This window comes from Python bivittatus, unplaced genomic scaffold (assembly GCF_059951505.1).
Source record: "Python bivittatus isolate LINGU-HERP-01145 unplaced genomic scaffold, Pbiv_v1 ctg000480_np1212, whole genome shotgun sequence".
Classification (NCBI taxonomy): domain Eukaryota; kingdom Metazoa; phylum Chordata; class Lepidosauria; order Squamata; family Pythonidae; genus Python; species Python bivittatus.
Window position 1 is genome coordinate 23363914 of NW_028277075.1, and position 20423 is coordinate 23384336.

Below are 20423 nucleotides of genomic sequence, written 5' to 3' on the forward strand. Positions count from 1 at the left end.
ACTCTTTAGCAGAGTTGAGTTGAACCACACTTGAGGTTCTAGAAATATAAAATTACTGAAGGGATAAAGAAACATAAAGGAAATAAGCTGCGAATTGAGGGCTGAACCTGCTAGGGATATATTAAAAAAACCTTTAAAAAGGTTGCCTGATTGATCTGGTGGACATGGTGAAGAGAAAATAAGAATAAACAGAATGAAGTATGATTAATTCTAAACAAAATTATTTCACACAATTATCTGTTGCATATCTCCTTTCTCTATATTAATGTTGCTAATAATTTTTACCATATTTTACCATATTCTAAATTTGCTTACTTAAAGTGTGTGTGTGTGTGTGTGTGTGTGTGCGCGTGTATAGTCATGACAGTATAGAAGACTTTATCACATAATTTTTTATTGGAGTGCCATTGTTGCAAAATAATTTTGTGTTTTAAGTCTCTCATCTTTTCTAGCTTTTAAAGTTTATCTTTAGAATGGTTCTTTTTGTGAACAAGATTAGAGATAACTTTATATGATCGCATGTTTGCTATCATGTAGATAACAGACATGTGAAGTGTTTTGTAGCATGAAATCAAATTGTGTAACTTTGTGAAGCATATGTTTTGAAATAACACCTGGGCAATGACCAAGTTAAACTTGGTCCTGTAATGCACTAAATGTGTTCTAACAAGAAAGATAGGTGGCTTATACAGGCAATGTATTTTTAGCGAATATAAAGTACTGTAAATTTTTTCCTCTACTGAACTTCCAGTACCACTAAATCAGTTGGGAGGGGGGTTATGATGCCACAGAAGAGGCCTGCCTCTTAAAACCCAAATCCAGTCCCAGGCAAAGACAATAAGCGCTTTGCTTGCTTTCTGTGTGTGATAGGTTCTGTAATTCACTCTATATAACATTACAAATAGTAAGAATTTCATTTTTCATTCCCAGTCTATCCATAACTATGATATTGCACAAGGTGATGGTTGTAAGATACCTATCATACCTATGCATACATACTTAAGGCAAGAAAACTGAGGGAGCATATGAGAATATTCTTCAAATGTCTGAAGGATCCTACAAACAAGGAGCTCAAGAAACTCTCCACCATTTCAGAGTGCAGGACAGGGAATAGTGGATTACAGTAAGGCAAATTCTTGTTGAATGTTAGAACAAATTCCCTAACAGAAATAGTAGTTCAAGAACGGAACCAGTTACCCAGAGAGACAATGACTTTCCTCTGCTGAATGCTTTCAAGTGAAGACTAGACAGCCATATTCAAGTATGCTTTAATTTGGATTTAGATATTGAAATGGCTCCTTACAGTGTGTGTTTGTATCTGGTAATTTTTTCCCCCAAGATGGTACCCTCTGCAATCTATATGTGCGCTGTTTAAAATTTTTATTTATTTGTCTAATTTATATAGCCGCCCATCTCACAAAGCCAGTGACTCTACAAAGAATACTTTTATCTCCATTCAAAACAATTGCTTCAATAAGTCCATTTATGTAGATTCCATCAACAATGTATTGATTCAAATAAATTTAATTTCTTTATCTGAGTTGGCAGTTCTGCTAATAATATGTTTTCTTCTGTTCTTTACAAGCCGAATCCCTTCTTCAGGGCACCCCAGCATTGGAGTTCACCGCATAGTCCTGCAGCCAAATCCCAGTCTCTTCCCTCTGACCAGCCTGTGCCTGATTATGCTAGGATTTCAGAAGCTGGTGGTACCCCTCACAAGTCCCCAACAATTGAACATAGAATTGGCTTGCCTCAAGGTAGGCCATCGCCAGCAGGGTCCCCACGGAACAGACACACCCAAACCAGCTCCAGCAACCTTCACCTTCCCCTGGATGCTAAAGCACAGCCAACCAGTGAGGATCCAGTGGTGGTAACTCATGAGCAATTCAAAGCTGCATTGAGGATGGTGGTGGACCAAGGAGATCCTAGGACAATGCTAGAAAGCTACGTCAAGATCGGTGAGGGATCTACGGGTATTGTCTGTATTGCTCGTGAGAAGCATTCTGGAAGGCAGGTAGCAGTGAAGATGATGGATCTACGAAAGCAGCAACGGCGAGAACTTCTTTTTAATGAGGTGACTAAATTAATAGATATTAAATGTAACATTATATAGACAAGAGTGGATAGTGGGTCATATCAGTGAGATTTAGTGTCACTATTTTCACAACTTGTGTCACTAGTTTCCATGGGACTAAGTTATGACTGACTCAATCTCCATCCAGCCCTATATTTCAGCTAACAAAAGAGGCAGAAAGTTATATGAAGAAAGATGATTCATTTGGCTTTTAGAGGTTGCTTTTGGTGCCATGTATTCATTTCATTTAACAAGTCTCCAACTGCACTTTCATCAAGGATTCTGTGCCAGTTTGAAAGCAGTTCTGACCTTCTCTGTTCCTACCATATTAGTGGTGTTGGAGAGCTGAGCTGATTTATTTCCAGATCAACTGTGAGGTAGTTGAAATTGTTGCAAAGCTGGAGGGAAGGGTTCTATTTTTAAAAATGATGTACTTCCATTTTCTTACTGGAAGGACCTCTTGCTCCTCTCTTCCTCCAAACTCCTGAGCTTCAGGGAAATGTTAGCTGGACTGCTTTGCAATTTGCCCTCCGGAACCTAGACAATAAAAGCAGGTGTGGAATTGACAAACATTTTATCAGTTTTTCACTTCTGTGAAAAGTGCTATGGTGTTGGGTTTTGTTTTGTTGTAGTTTTATTTTAATTTTAAATGGGATTAGGAAGTTTTGGAGAAACCTGGACAGAACAGTGAATTTCACTCCTTGTTCTCAGCATTTCAAATTGACAGAAGCAAAATCAGAAAATTCTTCTGAGAGCTTCAAGAATAAAAATGGTGGTTGTGTGGAGGTACCTGAAAACATTATGGTTTAGACAAAGATATAATAGACTCTATTCCAACCTGTTGCCCTTCCAACAGGGGTCCAAAACTCTCGGAATGTCCAGGAAAAGAGGAATATTATAACATAGAATAACTTTTTGTTCCAGTAGTATGCCTTGTCACTCCTTGAACTGTAGAAGGATGCTGACTTGAAGAGGTGCATGTTGTTGTACTGGATTGTGGCCCTTAGCCATAGTGGCTTGGAATTCTGGTGGTTGTTATCCCATCACCCTTGAAGGCCACCAGCTTGGGAAGGCTAAAAGAGTGAACTTCTAATTGGAGATAGATCACATCAACAAAAAGCTGTAGTGTGAATTATCAGTCATTTGTCTTTTGACATCTTTCTCAGGTTGTGATAATGAGAGACTATCAGCATGACAATGTGGTGGAGATGTATAAAAGCTATCTTGTAGGTGATGAGCTTTGGGTCCTGATGGAATTTCTCCAGGGAGGAGCTCTTACAGACATTCTCTCCCAAATCAGGTAGGAAAAAGAATCCAAAGCAAGAATATATGAATCCCTTCCTCCTGCTCCAAAACAACAGCCTATATTGTGGTGGGTTAGTTAGAAAATAACCTGAAATTCTATATGGAAAACCTGTGGCTTATAAATTACACATGGCTCCAGGCATTGTTTTGAACAATTTGCTGCACCATGTTATATAATAGCCAAAGAATGTAATTGCAGCCTGCTCTTAGAATCATAAGGGATACCCAAGGGAACTTAATGATAGGAGATGCAGGATAGACAAAAGGAAGGAAGCACTTCTTCAAATAGCACTTAATTTAAAGTATCACATTTGCTGACATAGTGATGATCCCTATCAATTTAGATGGTTTTAATTCTTGGAGAATAAGGATACCAATGTTTCCTAGTCACAAGGGAGAATCAACTCCTGAGGTGTGCTGAGGACTATTTTCACAGACTCAGATTTGGCAATGAAGTTAATTTGGCAGTTTTCCACTAGAGCAGGGAAAGGGGGTGATTTTTTTTTTTTTTTTTTTTTGGGGGGTCACCAGAGTGCTGCCTTGTATGTGTGCAAAGCTTGATTTAGGAAATCTAAATAACTTATTATTCTGAATTTCTTGACTTTCTCTACTTTTTAAAAGTGGCTATCCATATTCTTACTCTTATTGGAGCAGGAAGTTGCTTAAACATCATGCATGCTATAAGTGAACATTTAATTATTTGTTGCTGTATGAAATTAAATTACTCCCACTCACAATTTTGGCTGCTGTATTTCAGACTGAATGAAGAGCAAATTGCTACAGTATGTGAGTCAGTCCTGCAGGCACTCGCCTACCTGCATTCCCAAGGTGTGATTCACAGAGACATTAAGAGTGACTCCATTCTCTTGACTCTTGATGGAAGGGTAATTCTTCCTTTGTTTCTTTCATCTCTTTTACTTCCTGCATTTTTTTTTCTTGGCTCCTCTTTGTCATAACTCAATAGCAAAGTGTGCTTTGTATGCAGAAAGTCCAAGGTTTGGTCCCTGGCATCTACACTTCAAAATAAGCAAACTAGGCAAGGTGCCATATACACATTTAGCAATTATGTGAACTGCTTTTAAAAGGTAAATAGAGCAGCCAGCTCCCCCATTCCAGATTGGAATCCTCACGCAGGGACTTCAGTCCATTGTTCCTTCTACATTTCTGATCCAGCTGGACCTGCTCATTTGCAAGGGATACATTTTATCCTATGAACCGGTTGGGGTGCTTTGCCTCTGGGACTTGCAGTCATATCCTGCTAGGCTCTTTTGAGCATGTGTGGGGGCATGGGGGGCAATGATTGGTTGGGCCCAGGAGGTGATTGGTGCCTCTTGAGGGGAGAGAAAGATGCCAACCATCTTAAAAATCATCTATATTGGACAACTATTACCCTGTCTTCAGCCTTCCCTTTTTGGAGAACATTTTTGAGATGGTGATGGGGCTTCAGCTAGAAGGGGAATTTCCTAGAGGAAACTGATTATCTAGGCCCCTTTCAGTGAAAGGTATAGGAAAGAAACTGGTTACTCTGATAGGTGACCTTATTGGGGTCTAGATGGGTGGAGTGTACCACTTCTGGTAGTGTTGGACCTCTCAGTATCAATCACCACATTCTTCTGGATTACCTGTGAGGAGTTGGGAGCACTGTTCAACAGTGGTTCCATTACTTCCAAAGGAAGTGGTTCCAGTAGGTTGCAGGGAGAGGAGACATCAGTTTGACAAGTGGCCTTTCTTGGAGTACCACCGGGCTTCTCTTTAGTATTTTTTTTAATACTTGCATTAAACTGTTGGGAGAAGATTCATTTCAAGGTGCTGGCTTTAACTTGTAAAACCCTGTATGGCTCAGCTACAGTACCTTCAGGATCACCTCTTATAAATGGAATTAATCCATACAATATGCTCCTCACGTGAGAAACTAAGAATAGGTCCTCATTTGGGGAGATGTAGGGGGCAGGGGTCCAGAAGAAGTGCTTGGTGATCACCCCTTCTCTAAAGAATATCTTCTTCCCAGAAGCCAGGTTGGTGCTGACCATAAGAGTTTCTGGAGAGCTTTTAGAGAATAGTGGGTGGGTTCGCTTGACTTGATAAGTTGATTATATTACCTTTATTATTTTTTCTTTTTTAATTGTGCTTTTGTATTTTTCTGTTTTGTTGTTAACTCTGGGCCTAGTTGTGTGATTATATACATGGTTAAAGTGATATTAAAAAATGAATGAATAAATAAATTTACTTTGAGAGAAGAAAACACCCCTACCACTATATTTAAGAGACAAGATCTTTTCTGGCAGTTTGGAGAACCATTGCAGTTTAGAATATACAGTATTGGATTGGATGGGTCTGACTGCTTTCAATTTTTTAAAAAATCAATTAAAAATCTTTTCTGCATCTGTTACCTCTGTAATACAGGTTTTCTCTATCTTCTCCTACAACCTGTTTACTTGTCTATTTTCTCCCCCTACTTTTCAGTTTAGGATATCTAATGTTACCTTGCTTTCTTTTATGTAGGTGAAACTCTCTGATTTTGGCTTTTGTGCGCAAATCAGTAAGGATGTACCAAAAAGGAAATCCCTAGTAGGTACACCATATTGGATGGCTCCAGAAGTCATTTCAAGGTCCCCATACACCACTGAGGTAATTACAGCTCCAAATCCTGAAAAGGGTGATAGTTTGAAATATTTTACCAACCCCATTCCAACACCTACCCTGTAAGAGTATGACATGGAATGACTCAGTGTGTCCTGTTGTTCTCTATATTATTATTTCTGATGCATATAATTCAGTATGCTGGGAACTATGCTCATCCACAGAAAGAATGCAAGAGGTTGGTTGATATCACTTTTCCATCTATTTCAGCAACTTGCAGCTGTGTATCAGTGAAGAGTTAGCATCACTCTAGAGTGTTGTTACAGTAAAAATGCTCCATTCGTGAATTTTTGCAGAATTTGTTACTGAACTGAATGTAAGAATAAATAACAGGAGCAATGGCACAACACTGAGAGGAAGATAAAAATGCCTTCTTGATGTAATGTTAGAAGAAAGATTAATCTTTAGTCTTTCAGGTTCTTTGGTATCTCAGCTGGGAAGTTCTCTTAACTCTGAAGAATAGTGGAACATCTTTCTGCATATCATCACCTGATGCAATCTTTTGTTTTGGCAGGTAGACATCTGGTCTTTGGGAATCATGGTAATTGAAATGGTTGATGGAGAACCCCCCTATTTCAGTGATTCTCCCGTCCAAGCGATGAAGCGGCTCCGTGACAGCCCTCCTCCCAAAATAAAAAACTCTCATAAGGTCAGTATATTTATAAGGAATTTCCAACTCTGTATGTTGCAGCAGCTGAATACACTTATAAATATTGTACACAAAAAATATTTATTTAGAAAAAGCATGAAATTTTTTTGCAGGAGATCCCTCTTGCTGTTCTTTCTTACTGCTATATACTACATGTGCACTACTTTATTGGGGAAACTGAGCTTGGCCTTAAATCCACACTCTTTAAACTGTACATCCATGCAATGAGGCAAATACTCATGTAGTTAACATATGACCTAGCATATAATACAGCCTTTCTATTTTTGTGCTTAGGCTTTCTATGTGGTGGAGTACTAATGTTTGAAGTAACTCTGGGGATCAACTGAGTGGAAGTTTCTCTCACCTAAAATATGGTTGCAGGTCAGATACAATGGAATGGTGCCATATAGTAGCTCTCTTCTGCCTATATGAGAAAAATCACATAGATTTAAGGTCTGTTCAGAAGTTGGAGATGGCAGAAATTTATCTTAACTGTCACTCCTGCAGACTGTTGCTGGCATCTAGTGGTGAATGCAAGACACATTTTTTTCTAACAAAAGAGCCTGTAAAAAAACATTTAATTTTAAATCAAATCCTGGATTTCACAGACCCAATGGTACAGTCATTGAGGTGATTGGTTTCAGTTTTGCTGAGTTTATCTGTTAGGGTTCTGTTTTGTTCAAGCAGTAGTGGAGCAAACAGTTTTACGTAATGAGAACAGGAGGTATTTGCTCCTTGACTACTATAAAAATACTCTTAACCAGCATAAAGCATAATGTTTAAGATCTTCTTAAGTATTTTGAACAGATGGCTATTCAGCCTTTGTCTGAAGAACTCAAGTTAATGGGAACATACCACATCATGACCTTCATCCAAGTCATTAATAAAAATGTAGGTCAGTATAGGATCCAGGACAGAGCTTGTGGTATTCCAATTGAGATTACTCTCAAAGCTGATGTGGAGACATTGATAAATATTATCAGGATGCAGTCATGCACCCTGCTATGAATCCTTCAAGCAGCTCTATTACCTAGCCTACATTTTGCCATTTTATTAATGAGGATATCATGAGAAATGTAGTTGAATGCTTTGCTGGTACGCTTTGTCTATCTCCCTCATATATTAAGTTAGTAAGTATGTCAAAAAGGAGATAAGACTAATCTGGCATGATTTGTTTGTGACAAATGCTGGTTCTTGTTAAGTGTTCTATTCTTATCCAAGTGCTCATAAATATGCTGTTTAAAAATGTGTTCTAGGACCCTGTTCAGTATAGGCACCAAATGGACAGGTCTGTATTTCTTGGATCCTCCTCTTTCCTTTTTTGAAGATAGGAGCAATATCTGCCCTCCTCCACCCTTTTGGGACCTTTCCATTTTCTCCAGAATTCTCAAAGTTAGCAGTTCTGCCATCAGTTTTGCTTGTCTATTCCTCCTTCCATCAGTGGCAAATGATGGCCAGCAAGGGCTTTCTTTCCCTTCAGAGAGAAGACTTAGGTAATATGTTCTGAAGTACCCCATAGCCTCTTATGTTGTTTTAAGCATTTCCCATAAGCCTCAACTCATTCTGTTCTTTAGCCCTCCTGACACAATTCATTCAGGTGGTTCTTGTACTCTTCTTTGATTATATGCTGCTCCTTCCATTTCCTGTATGTCTCTTTCTTTTCAGCATTTTAGAAAGCTTGGTGTGCATCTACACTGGTTTCTTTAGATGTCTCCTGCTTGTAGAAATTGTTTGCAGCTATACCTTCAGTATTTTGTTTTGTGAGATTTCACATCTTTCCTGAATGTTCTTCTGGGTTTCAAGCCATTGTTTCTGACCCACTTTCACCTGATTCATTTTTTATACTTTTTAATGTATCTATTGATTGTTTTTTAACCTTGTTGTACACAATCTAGAGTTGCTTGGATAAAGGGAGATGGGCTGCTAATAAACTGAGTAAATAAATAAAGAAGGAAAAAGAAGGGAAAAAAACAAAGTCAAAAGTATAGGAAGGAAGGAAGGAAGGAAGGAAGGAAGGAAGGAAGGAAGGAAGGAAGGAAGGAAGGAAGGAAGGAAGGAAGGAAGGAAGGAAGGAAGGAAGGAAGGAAGGAAGGAAGGAAGGAAGGAAGGAAGGAAGGAAGGAAGGAAGGAGGAAATACAAAAAAGAATGACTTCCAACTTTCCTCACAACAGATATAAGTATCAATTAACGCTAAACTCTTACTCTAAGTTTACAACATAACTTTCATGTTTTCTGTTATCCACTATTATTTCTAATCATCAAATCCATACATTATAATTTCATTTTTTTTCTGTTTCACACAAAAAGTCCAAAAAAAGGTTCAAATTAGCATTAAAATTACTCAATGTCTTTTCTCTAATCAAAGCCGTCAGTTTCAGCATGTCAGCCAAAAATGTTTTAGCTTTTTTACAGGTCCACCAAACATGATAGAAAATCCCTTCTTGTTCACATTTCCAACATACATTCAAAGTACCTTTATACATTTTAGATAATTTTTCTGGTGACAAGTACCAACAATATATCATTTTATAAAAATTCTCTTTAAGATTGTGACTCAGTGTAAAACTTGTTCTTCTGTTTCTAATTTCAATAGAAGTTTATACATCTTAGCAGTAACATATTCATCATTAGTAAATTAGTCTACTTCAAATTCAGTCTTACCATGTTCAAAACCAAATGTCCTTTTATCTACAATTAAACCTTTCTAGTAATTGTTTGTATGAAAACCATTGACATATATAACCTTCTGATGTCAAATCCTCTCTTGATTTTATTTTGAAGTCTCCCTGAGAAAATTCCAATACATCACCATAATTTAACCATTTATGCTTAGTTATCATTTCTCCTCTATAAAAAGCTTCTTGTGGTGACAACCATAAAGGAATCTTTGGGGACAACCTAGCTTTATATCAAGGCAATTGAAATTTCCAATTGTCACTATTGCGTGCATCTTTGAAAGTTTGATCATCTGCCACAGAAATGCCTGTCTATATAATTTGCAGGTCCAGATGGCCTATAATATAATATACTCTCAGCTTTGTTTCTCTCTCCTTTTGATTGATTGATTATATGCCATAAAGTCACTGTCGACTCTTAGCAACCACATTGATAGATTTTCTCCATGATGATCTGTTCCCTAACCTGGTCTTTCAGTGTCCCAACAGTGCACTCATCACCACTGTAACTGAGTCCATCTACCTTGCTGCTGGTTGTCCTCTTTCCTTCCATGTTTTCCACCTTCTCAAGAGATGTCTCTCCTGTTATTTTTAGCTAAATACTCTCAGCAGAATTTCTGTATTTCAAGACTACAAGCATTAACTATCACAGCTACAATTCTGATAAGTCATGTCACAGAATTTTAAAGGCAGATAACATTGTAACCTGTGCATGTTTTATCTATAACCTTTTCCATTTTCCCTACTCTTTCTATAAAATTCTGTTAAAGAGAGAAAAATGGAAGAGCTGCAAAATTCCTTCTAGTGGAAGCACTCAGTTCCTTCCTTCAGGAAGCAACCATTATAGATAGGCCTCAAAATAAAAGTGTGGAGATATTCTTTCTGTCTAATTTCTTGCAAAGACATAACACTTTTGACACTTTAAAAGGTTTTTCAAAATAATAGCTATATTTGTATTGTATTGTACCCCGAAATGATAGTTTCATGTCACCTTAAAGATTAACACACATACTGTGACATGAGCTTGAGTTCATTTGGAAAGATGAAATAAGCTTTGACTTATGAAAATTTATATGACATATATTTGTTGCCATTTCTGTTTTTAAAACTTTTCTGAAAGGATATCACCATACAAACCCCTTCATTAGTATACAGGACACAGTTGTTTGCAAGGCTCCAACATTTTCTCTTTCATCCTTTCCTTTCTATTGCCTTTAGTAACATCAGACTCAAATCCTTTCAGACATTGCTGGAGTCTCTCTTGTTGTATTTCATACTTAATGCTACTACCAATGAAAGTTCCAGGCTCCTTGAGCCCTGGCATAAAACATTTCCACAGTGTATTTAAAAAATGGCTGGAGGGGTTTAATGGATTTGTCTTATCATCTAATAGTTGGGTGTATTTGTCATTCTTTACCAAAGACTGAAAGGAAAACATGTTATCTTTATCTCATTGTACTTCATAATGCTTAAATAAAATGTGTGTATGTGTGTACAGCCACACACACACATAAATACTTTATATATGTATAAAGTTATCTTGGAAAGAGTGGCATACTAAAGCCTTCCAGTGAGCCTTGTGACCAAGAGAGGATTTGAATTATTTGGGAGCACATTTATATGGCAGTGTTATGTAACCAGATCCTTTCATATCCCTAGACCTCACAGCAAAGTGTAAGATCTGAAAGAGATACCTGTGTGTGTACTATGACAGAGTAGTTAAAGTAAGACTTCAGCCTGGGTTTCCTCAGTTCCAAGTACAACTTTCTGTAATTTGGAGCATGCAGATTCCAAGTGTAATAGCCTGTGCACATAAATTTTGAATTCAGAAAAAAAAGCAAAGGAAATTATAACTCCAGTCTTACTGTTGTTGTTCAAACAACATCTAGAATGGTGGAAATATTTAAAAAATGCAAATGCTTACCCTATAATAAACCCGTTAGTTAAAATGTTTTATTGTTTATTCTGACCTTGGAACTTTATGAAAAAGAACTATGGATTACTTTGGGAGCAATTGCGACTGTAATTTGTAATTTTAGAAGAACCTTGTATTGTTGAAACTGTCTACATGACATGTCTTAAACTATCAAATTTTGTTTCCTCAGACCTCTCCAGTTTTAAGGGACTTCTTGGAACGAATGTTAACACGAGATCCTTTAGAGCGAGCAACAGCACAAGAACTCCTGGATCACCCTTTTTTGCTTCAGACTGGACTTCCAGAATGCCTGGTGCCCCTTATCCAGCGATACAGGAAACGCACCTCTACCTGCTGACTTTGAACCTGAATATAGTATTAAAGTGCAACCTTTTTCCTAGAAATTCTTACTTGATTAGGAAAGGATTAAGGACAGCATAGCCCTGTGCACACTGCTTGAAACTGGGCAGGGCTCTGTCCCAAGATGTGAATGTGAGAGGGAATTTTCACCATCTTTTAGCTGCTTTTTAATGTTTACCTTCCTTTTTGTGGCTGAAGACAATCAAAATCTGGATTCCTACAAATTCTTACTATATTATGAATATTGTAAAGTGTCTGGATTCCTATTTCTAGAAACATATGTAAGATGGTTCTTGCAACTTGGGTCATATGTATCTGCAACCTCCAGAGGCATTAGATAGTGACTGAACTGGAACAATGTTTCTGAAAGAATGAAGTATGAGCTTTGTTCTTTCATAGTGACTAAACAACAGGCATTCTCACTCACTTAACTTTAAATGGCATCATGTTGTCTTAAACTTGCTATAAAATGACCTTGTCCCTTATTTATTTTCAAATAATTCCTCCAGCACTTTTCTTTCTTTTTCCAAGAATGAATAATATTGAGCCTACAGCTTTACAAATGTTTAGAATGGTCTGTCATTTCATAACCTTAACACAATATCTTTGGGGAGCAGTGCTGCAAGGCAGACACGTCCCCTGGAACCTTATTCTTGAAACTCTGCAGCATATAAACATAGTGCCTTCTCTAGCAGTGTCTGAAACAGAAGGCAACACGGGTTATCTCAATAAGGAACCAAGTTTGCTATAAGTACACTGGACTCATCCTGGGCCCCTCTAAATACACTGAACTCCTCAATGGATGCAAATTGAGGCAGCTGTTGGGTAGTATTTTATACCAATTTTGAATTCTGTAGCAAGGTAAATAAAGTGTGGAACCAATCCTGTTAATTTCCCTGAAAATGTCTGTTTTGCAGATGAGAATATTTACCTTCTACCTCCCATGTTTTTTAGGCAGGGGAAAGCATGGAACAGATTTTTAAATGTATGCTCATCCTGGATGTAGACAGATCACTTTTAGTATTCTTTTCTAATGTCAATGCAGAAATTTTGTATGGAGAATCTTACCAGTGTAAGAACAAGGTCATTTGACACTTAAGTGGTATTATGTGCATTATTGTATGGAGTGTTAATTACAATATATTGGAGTTCAGTCTTGTGAAGCAGATGTTTTGTATTTGTGGATTGCAAGGATTATTAAAAAAAATGGGGTGGGAGTTTGAAGAGGGTTAAATTTGATTTCTACTGCCTCAAAATTTGCCCTCACATGATAGATTACCCATCCAACACAATTGTAGATTTGTGTAAAAATATAAACTTGAAATACTAGAGACATTTTTGCTGTAAAATATTTATGTTTCAGGATCTGTGCAAAGCAAGTTCCTTTTTTAAAAATTGCCTAATTATCTTAAATATTTCTTTTTGTGTGTGTGAGTTGTTTGCTTTTGTTTTAAATTAAAAGATTTTTGATTATTCATAAATACCTTGCAGTTTTGAAATAGTTAAAAACATGCAATTGTGATTATTTTGTGGTTAACTTCCAGTGGAGAGGTGCAGGTCTAGAACTCTGAAGATTACATAGGAGAAGAGCCAACATAGTTCAACAGAAAATAACCCAAAAGGTTCTAGTAGGGTCCAAGGCTACAGTATTAATAGGTATCTGGGCAATAAGGCACATAGGGAGCTCCACCAATTTCTTTTTTTAAAAAATATAATTTTTATTAAGAATTTTAATTACAATACTAAAAACTAATACAAACTAAACTCAGAGAAAGAGAAGAGAATGGAAAGAAAGAATAAAAAGTGCAAGAAAAGAGAAAAAGAATACAATAAAGAAAAAAAGAAATATATAAAGAAGTGACTTCCAACCTTCACCACAAATATAAGTAAATTTAATAACTCTTCACCCCCTATAAGATTAAACAGATATCTCTTCATCCCATATCTCATCCTTTATCTATAAGCAATCCATAAAACAACTTTTCAATCCTGGTGTCAGCAAAAAAACCTCATAAAGGGTTGCCAGAACATTGCAAAAAAAAGTCTTATTTTAACCTTGATTGAATAAACCAACTTTATATTCCTTTCTTTTGCTTCTAACAGTCTTAATCTTTAATTCAATCAAATCATCCCTTCAGCTCTTCCAATTGTATACCTGTTGCCACTCTATAATTGATTTCATCGATCTTGTTGCTGGTCATCCTTCTCTTTCCTTCCACTTCCCAACCTGGTACCTTCAAAATATGTTGACACTGCCATAGGCAGAAGTTATGAAAGACACCAGGTTGGGAAAGAACTGTAGAGATAGTACATGTAAGAAGATCCAGAGACATAGAAAAGTGCCTCCAGAGATCTGGTCTATTAACTAATCATTTGACAGCTAGGGAGGTTATTACAGCAGATAGATTGTTTTTTCTCCATATCCAATGCAAACATCAATTTCTGTGAGTCTGCTTACCAGGAAGATTTTTTTTTTAGTTTTGGTTTTAATCTGTTTAAATAGGCATTCTAAAGGTCTAGCAGCTTGTACTTCCATGCTGACCATGAAAAGGGATTTCTTATTCTCTGAGGTCAGTGTCAAAATGTATCTAAGTAGCTTTTGGAGGCAGGTTAAATTCTGTCATCTGGTGGGACCTAGGAAGTGTGTCTTTTCTATAGTGGCCCTGCTCTGTGAAACACCCTTTCCCCTGAGATCCAGACCCTCCCAGCCTTCCAGAAGGCCTCGAAGAGCTGGCTCTTTTCCTGCAAACGTTGGGAAAGGGTGAGGCTGGAGTCCAGAACACTTGAATGTGGATGGGGGCGGGGGGGGGGGATGTTGCTTTTGGAGTGCCAGGAGTTTCTGTTGTGGTTTTTATGTTTTTATTTTTGTTCTGGGTGCCATCCAGCATTATGATATCTAAGTTGGGTGGCTATTATAAGTCTTCAATAAATGAATAAATACATTTGTGTGACAGTGGCGAGAGAGGGAGGGAGGAAGGAAGGAAGGAAGAGAAAGAGTTTGTATTCTGCTGTATTCCAGGTAGTAACTTTAGTAATAATTTTAACAGAATTGTCCAGTTCATATGGTAGCCTAAAAATCAGGAGGTCTGAGTTCTAGAATGCTTCACACTACTACAATCTCCTAAATTTTCTTGGTCCTTTAATTAGAGAATGCTGGGAAAACAATACAAACTCTGTTTAAATTAAAACAGGCCAGTTACCTAGAAAGTTCTGTGTGGACATATGCATAATTAAAATGCACGAAGCACAGCCCAGTAGAATTTAAACAGCTGACCAGTCCTATGTCCTGAAGAGAAGGAGATCAGTGACAAAACCTGCATCTTAAAACCTTGCCAAGCCTCGCTAGTCAGAACAGGAGGGTGGGGTGGAATTCCTTTGTTTTTCTTCCTCCTCCCATTGTCTCCAGTGAGAAAGATTGATATGTCAGCTCTCCAGCTTAAGAACTTGCTGTTTTGGAAAGATCCCAAACCAACCTTTGTTTCAGCCTTCCAGAGCACCAAAAAATTTCAGTCACCAACTTTAAGAGTAGCTGCATAGGTGAAGCCTACTTTTCTATGGGTTGATCACTTTCTCCATTAGTGCTGAAAAGGTAAATGGGCCGCTTTCAACAGTCTCTGAGCTTTCCTTCCAGGGAGTCTTGTACTGTTCCCTCACATTACAGTTCTGGGTCTTGTCTGGAGTGCTTAAGGATGGAATATCCCAATATTACTGCCTTTGTGATGGCTACCACAAAGCAAAGCAATACAGTAGTGAATACAGAGATATTTGCCTCTTTCTCCTTCCTTGCCCTGCTTTTATTTTTTTTAAAAAATCCATCCTTCTTGCTTAGAATTGGAAAAAAAAAAAAGATTTAGGCCATCTAAACACATGCTATAAATCCATCTTTGATTAGGGGCATGTTCAGTCCAATCCCTCCCCAGCATGTCCTCTTTTGGGAGATTTCAAAGTGAAGGTTTCTGAGACAGCATTAGTCATAGAGCTGGCAGAAGAAAGAGTTTGGTCCTATTTCCTGCCTTCTAACGTTTGAATCCTCTCTCTGTCCTCAGAGGGAGAATGTGAAGAATCCAGTGGCCCATGGAACAAATTTCTCAAAACTGAATCTCTCTAAGGTAAGAAAAAAAAAAAATGCTGGGCACCATCTTCAGGTCAACAGACTAGCACTGTATATTCCCTCTGGTGAAAAGGTGGGGTGGGGTGGGGATATAGTTCATGGGGACATAGAAGATAATAAGAAAAGAACTATGTCTCCATTAGGAGGGCCCACACTACTGGAAGGAACCATAATTAGGAGAGCTACGTTTTACTGGATTCTGAAGTAAATTTTGAGAGCTACATAGTCCATTGCCCCAAGAACGGAGAGAAAAAAATTCAGAGCTCACTCTCAAAATGTCAGAGAAAAAGCGTAATTCCTTTCAGCAAGGGGGGGCGGATCTGTAACGATTGAGGCAAGCAGAGAGCATGGATTTTAAATTGCATTATTACTGCATAATGTATCTTTATAGCAGGAATTTTAAAGAACAGGGTACCATCCATCTCAGAATTTCAACACTGATTTCTTATGCAAGGCTAGCCAATGAAGACCTGAAGGACCAGGCAGGGGACAGACCATCCTGGAGAAAATCTATCTATGCGCTCACTAAGAGTCGATGCTGACTTGATATCACATAATCAGCCAATGCTAGCTGATGGAATCTGGAGTTTGATCAACACAACCAGCATCAGTGCAGCTTCATCTCCCAAGTGGCAATATTATAACTGGAAAAATAGATACTTTTAGTCCATGAGAATGTGTGCATCTATATCCTTCAAAGCAAAAGAAGACATAACAGAGGAAACCTAGGGTTAGGACACCTGGCATGTTTCTTTGGTTAAAGCAGTCCAATTAGCAGAGAATTTAGTTTAGAAGTGCAGCACTGGGAGATCAGTTAACACTCTTTCCAGTGCCATAGGCCTGAGTGAAATCATTCCACTAAATGTACCATCAGCCATAGAAAGGGGAAAAGGACATAATACAAATATTGTATTCCTCCCACTCGAGATTCCAACTAAATTCAAAAGATAGCTGCTTAAAAGGTGGTTAAATCAGAGGTCCTTATGTTTTATGGTAGGCTGTAGGCATATTGTTCTCAATGAGTGGCTATGAGAGGGCTGGCCCTATTTTTATTATCATACTTTGGACACATTATGCTCCCTTGAGAAGTCTATAAATCAGGGAAAGGTGGAAGGAAAGTAATGAAGAGGATGACCAGCAGCACGGTAGATGAATGAGATGCAATGGTACACCACTGGAAGACTTGAAGGCTCAGGCTGGGAACAGATCATCCTGGAGAAGCTCTCTCTTTGTGGTTGCTGAGAGTCGACACCAACTTGATGGCACCAATCATCTATCATTTCTCCTTTCCTCAGAGTTTATGAGATCCATTTGGGTTCCCGAAGCATTCTTGGAAATAACAAAAATGCTGGCTGTTTTTGCTTTGCTACATACCAACCCTCCTCCCCTTTTCTCCAATGTAGTTAGGTGAGGGAGAGAGCCTGACAAGTACCAAGGGAACTGTACATGAGCACCATATTCCACCCAGTGCCACACTGGGAGCTCATGTCAGGTAAACAGTGGCAGGAGGAAAGGGGAAGCCCATCCATCTTCCAACTTCCAATGTCTCAATCTCATTTCTTAGCTCACAAATACTTTTAATCCTCCTCACTTCCCAAAGGTTTTGCATAAAATACTGTAAACACTGAAAGACCTCTAATTCCTAGCAGCAAGTCCTGCAAGTAAAAAGGCTCTTTCAGAGAGATCAGCTGCAAACCAGGAATGGTCTTGTAATGCTAATTACTTTAAGTTAGGTGGGAAAAAAACACACCAATGAAAAGAAGCAGGTAAATTAGTCTAGTTTAGAGAGTAATAACTTCAACATGAGCTCATACCCTTTTCAAGGTAGATTTATATGTGATCACTTCCATTGGTATAATATGTGATCACATATATTGGTTTATATGTGATCACTTCCATTGGTATAATGATTGCTAACAATTAAATGTCAAAGATAAAAATGGCCATTTAAACTCCTGCTAAAAATTAAGTTTTAACTTTGTTTTAATACCCTTCTCAAATGTTATCATATTGTTCTGTTGTTTTTATATCTCTTCTGCTTCTTGTGAGAGGCTGTGTATTTAGTTTTACAAAAGCCTATAATTTTTACCTTTATAGTACATCATTCCAGGTGCCTAGTAGGCAGGGATGGGATTTATAACTTAAATTATAACATAAACAAACACAATTAGCACCACTGTATCTTCACTATCACCACAGAAACTACCATGGATGCATATTAATGATCTTTCAGACTTTCTTGCTCTTTGGCTGAAAAGTGATTGATGAACATGAAAAGAAAACAGATAATTTCACGCACCAGAAAACCTCCATGAGAGCAGATTTTGACGCTAAGCACTTTCAGTCCTTTTATTTCAGAGGAAGAGATGAGCTGAGATTTGAGGGGACAGTATTGATAAACAAAATATTGCATAGCTTTGATACGAAAAGACATAAAAATACATACATAAAGTGACTGTACATATACGGTGCATTTAATAAGCGAACAGAAAGAAACTTCTAATTTGCTATTAAATAAAACATAACCTTCCCGAGAAGCTACATCCAGCACCAGTTCCCAGTCCACCTGCTAGCGATGTAGTGATGTAAATACTAACGAGCTGAAGTAACATCACGGGTGACGGAGTGGGGCGCAGGGACTGTGCCCCCAGAAATTCGTCAAGCAAAGCTGGATCGGGTGCACTCCTAAGGACGACGCCTCCAGGATGAAGCGAGGGCAGGACAGGCGGCTGCCACGAGCTGCGTCTCTCCAAGAAAAGCGGGTCACTTCTAACCGCCCGCCCGCCCCCACGATTAGTAGCCGAGAAGGCTCTGACAGTCCGGCGCCGTGGACCTGCGAATCAGCGGGCGGCCTCTCGTCGCCGAGGGCTCCTTCTTCGCTTCTGGGCCGCCTGCTTCTTCTCGGAATCTCTGCTCCTGCGCGCTCTCCTCGTCTCGTGGAAGCCCTCGCTCGCTGGCCACGTAAAGCGGGGGAGAAGCCGCAGAGGCGGCCCCGCTGTCGTCGCAGGCCGGAGACTGCGGCTCCGGGAGGATGAGGATCAAGGCGCCGGCCGCTCGCAGCGCCCGCACGCACTGGTTGTGGCCCCCGCTGGCGGCTAGCTGGAGCGCGGTGTGGCCGGCGCGGTCAGCGCGCTCGAGGCTGAGCTGCCCGAGGCGGCGGAAGGCGCGCAAGAGCCACTCGACCACCGCCGTCCGCCCTTGCGAGGAGGCGTACATGAGGGGGCTCCAGCCGCGCGCGTCCACTGCGTCTGGGTCGGCGCCGTACTGGACCAGCAGCTTGATGACCTCCAAATAGCCCCGCTCGCAGGCCAAACTGAGGGCACTGCGCCCGGCATCGTCGCGCAGGTTTACCGCGGCGCGACGCTCCAGCAGCAGTCGCGCAAAGGCCAGTCGCCACGCCGGGTCCTTCAACAGAACGGCGAACATGAGCGGCGAACGGCCCCGCTCTGACTGGCAATCCACGATGGCCCCGTCGAGGGCATCCAGGACAAAGCGCGCCAGATGCAGCCGGCCCGCGTTCATGGCCTCCAGGAAAGTCCGTGTGGACGCCCCCGGGCCCAGGTCCCGCGGTTTCAGCATGGCCTCCCGCTGCTACCGGTCCCCGTGGTTCGGTGCCTGATGGTGACTCGAGGCGGCGGCTCTCCAGATCTGCTTTATAACCTCGCCTCAAGTCTCCATGGCGATCGCCGCCTTTCCGCTCCGGGAGAGACAGATCCGTTAAGCGCTCGGGTTGGCGGGCTGGGGAGAGGATGTCGTCCAAACTCCGAGATAGTCACGGGCCCCAGGAGCTCCCCGCCCTCCTGCTTTCGCCTGTCAGGTTGGGCGGGAAGCTTAATGCAAGATCATAAGACTGATTAGCTATCCCCTTTTCAAGCGGAGTCCCTGACGATCTCTGCGTAATTGGGAGACCGTCTAAGTCAGAAGAACTGGAAATTCTTGAATGGTGGAATGCTTCCCTCTGTCTTCTTCTAAGCTCAGTTGTACAGTACTGAGGAGGCAGCAAAACTGGGCTAGTAGAAAGCAGCTGTGTCCACGGGGCTACCAAATCTGGGCTGAAGAAATTGGCAGGATCACTGCATGGCAGCCCAGGTTTCTCTGTCTCTTTGCATCCCTCTAATGGTTGTTTGGATTTTTGCAGCTCAGGTCTGGTAGTCCTATATTGTATTTGGCAGCCTTTCTGCACCTGGAATCTTCCAAAACTTTTTTTTTTTTTTTAATTCTCTCCTTGTTAATGGTCTTGTACCTCAGAGTTCTGGACATTGTAATCCAGCACATCTGGAGGGCAATTCCTTGGGGAAGGCTTTTTTTAAGGTCATGTGAAAAAGCTATCTGGGATACTTGATGCAAGCTCTGGTTGTCACTTGATGGGTATGCATATATGCATTCAGCCTTTTTGTTGCATGGTTGTGTTCGAGGATGAGTTGCATACACGTGTAATACCCATGTGCAATTCTCAGAGCCCAGAAACCAGAGTGGGTTTTGATTTCTGCTTTCTCACAGGTGGGGGATGGTAGCAGGACCAGTAAGTGCAACAAACACTGTTTCCATGGTTTGAGATTATGCCGGTGTTGGCTGCGTTGCATCTCCTTTTTCTCTGCCAAGATATCCTCCTGTGCTGAAGTCCAGCATCAGTGCATACGCAGACAAGGCCTTGTATATCACCCATCAGTTTGTGCTTAGCTCTGTACAGATA

General features: G+C 40.0%; 2 protein-coding genes across 4 annotated transcripts in view; one reads left to right on the plus strand and one right to left on the minus strand.

Annotated features, from left to right (window-relative positions):
* The window catches only part of PAK6 (p21 (RAC1) activated kinase 6), a 42362-nt gene extending 29250 nt beyond the window's left edge, over positions 1 to 13112 (plus strand). For 2 of the 3 annotated variants that reach the window (XM_088145445.1, XM_088145446.1), the window contains 6 exons: positions 1586 to 2074; positions 3241 to 3374; positions 4137 to 4263; positions 5882 to 6007; positions 6534 to 6668; positions 11450 to 13112. In XM_088145445.1, the coding sequence (XP_088001571.1) occupies positions 1586 to 2074; positions 3241 to 3374; positions 4137 to 4263; positions 5882 to 6007; positions 6534 to 6668; positions 11450 to 11617 (1179 nt within the window). In that variant the 3' untranslated portion in view covers positions 11618 to 13112. The remainder of the gene's footprint in view (positions 1 to 1585; positions 2075 to 3240; positions 3375 to 4136; positions 4264 to 5881; positions 6008 to 6533; positions 6669 to 11449) is intronic. The other variant, XM_025172499.2, reaches the window with a different exon arrangement.
* A 4958-nt stretch (positions 13113 to 18070) lies between these two features.
* On the minus strand, positions 18071 to 19340 carry ANKRD63 (ankyrin repeat domain 63). The gene has a single exon (XM_088145078.1). It carries the CDS (start codon positions 19307 to 19309, stop codon positions 18524 to 18526), a length of 786 nt encoding a protein of 261 aa, XP_088001204.1. The 5' UTR covers positions 19310 to 19340; the 3' UTR covers positions 18071 to 18523.
* Positions 19341 to 20423: the final 1083 nt, after the last annotated feature.